At 41.1% G+C, this 1,474-nt stretch overlaps 1 protein-coding gene across 1 annotated transcript in view; it reads right to left on the reverse strand.

The window, feature by feature from the left end:
- LOC101849046 (serine/threonine-protein kinase SIK3 homolog) overlaps window positions 1-1,474 on the reverse strand; it is a gene marked incomplete in the record, with an annotated part of 34,676 nt that overhangs the window by 10,411 nt on the left and 22,791 nt on the right. The window contains 1 exon segment of the mRNA XM_013081747.2: window positions 1,164-1,301. Within this exon segment, the coding sequence (XP_012937201.1) occupies window positions 1,164-1,301 (138 nt within the window).

Genomic DNA, 1,474 nt, shown 5'->3' on the forward strand with positions numbered 1-1,474 from the left:
CTCCAGATTATGATAAACGGGAATAATGTGACCAACATTTACCTCAAAACATACATTAAAAAATATGCGTTCTTTTAGTTTTTAGTATGAGTTTTACGGCACTTGCAACAAAATAAGGCCATATAAGTGCAGAAGATTAGAGGTATACAAGAGAGTAACAAACACAAAAAAGAAGAAGAGATAAGAATGACACCCGCCAACCACCCACCCCAATGTCTAAATATTTTTCATACAACTGATCCGTTACACAATCTCCCCTAAATTTGTTTAATTGCTCGCCCTATGGTGGACCAGAATTACACCAAAGTGCACAATTTCTAACATTATATTTTGATACCAGTCTATGTGTCCACCCAGTACGTTTACAATGCTAAAGAGTCAACAAGTCTGACTTAAAGCTCAGGAGAAGAAGAGAAGTTAACGTTAACAATTCTAGCCTTCAGCGCATAGCGCTTGCAGTAGCAGCAGAAAGAAATTTAAAGGAACATAAAACTGACTTCAGGCAGGAGGTGAACATGTCTGACTTGAATCACATTCAGCCTAAAGTGATCATTCACATGTCTGAGTGGGTGCCTAAGGTTAATGTTCATATGTTTGACTGGACTTTGAAGTTTTAATTCATGATGTTTGGCTGAATGCTTAACGTAAAGATTCACTTGTCTGCCTCGATGCCTAAAGTTAACATTCACATGTCTCACCAAATGTGTTAGTTAACATTTGCAAGTGTGACAGGACGCCTGAGGTTGACATTCACACATCTTACACAATGCTCAAGGTTAACGTTCACAGCTCCAGTCCAAGGTTAACATTCATATGTGTCACGGAAAAGCCCTAGGTTAACATTCGCATGTCTGACACTACAGTTAACATTGGAACATCTGACATTACAGTTAACATTTCATTCTAACAGAATGTCAAAGGTGAACACATTTACACTTCTGACGTTACAGTTAATATTTAAGTCTAACATTACGGTTAACATTCACACTTCTGCCATTACGGTTGACATTCGTATGTCTGACTTTACAGTTAACTTTTGCATGTCTGACACTACAGTTAACATTCACATGTGTAACAGAATGCCCAAGTTTGAAACTCGCACATCTGACATTACGGTTAACATTCGGACTTCCGACATGACAGAGTGAACATTCTAGTCTAACCTGCAGCTCGTGACACTCCATCTGCAGCTGCTTGAGGCTACTGTGAGAGTTGTGCCTGGAGGTGGACGGCGAGGCTGACCGGCCGTGCTGACTGCTCGTCTGACCCACCGTCTGGTTGTACAGGTTCTCCAGATAAGCCTGGGAGGAGGAGGGGACACGGAGAGTAGGGAGTCAGTTACAGTTTGGTTTTGGTTTTGATAGACATTTTATGGAACCTGTTTTATGCTTTAGAAGACCCCACCAGAGCACCCGCCAACCACCCACAATGGAACTTACAACACTAGTAGGCCATATAAGAGCCTAAGACTTTA

The sequence above is a fragment of the Aplysia californica genome, unplaced genomic scaffold (assembly GCF_000002075.1).
Source record: "Aplysia californica isolate F4 #8 unplaced genomic scaffold, AplCal3.0 scaffold00144, whole genome shotgun sequence".
NCBI classification, from domain to species: Eukaryota; Metazoa; Mollusca; class Gastropoda; order Aplysiida; family Aplysiidae; genus Aplysia; species Aplysia californica.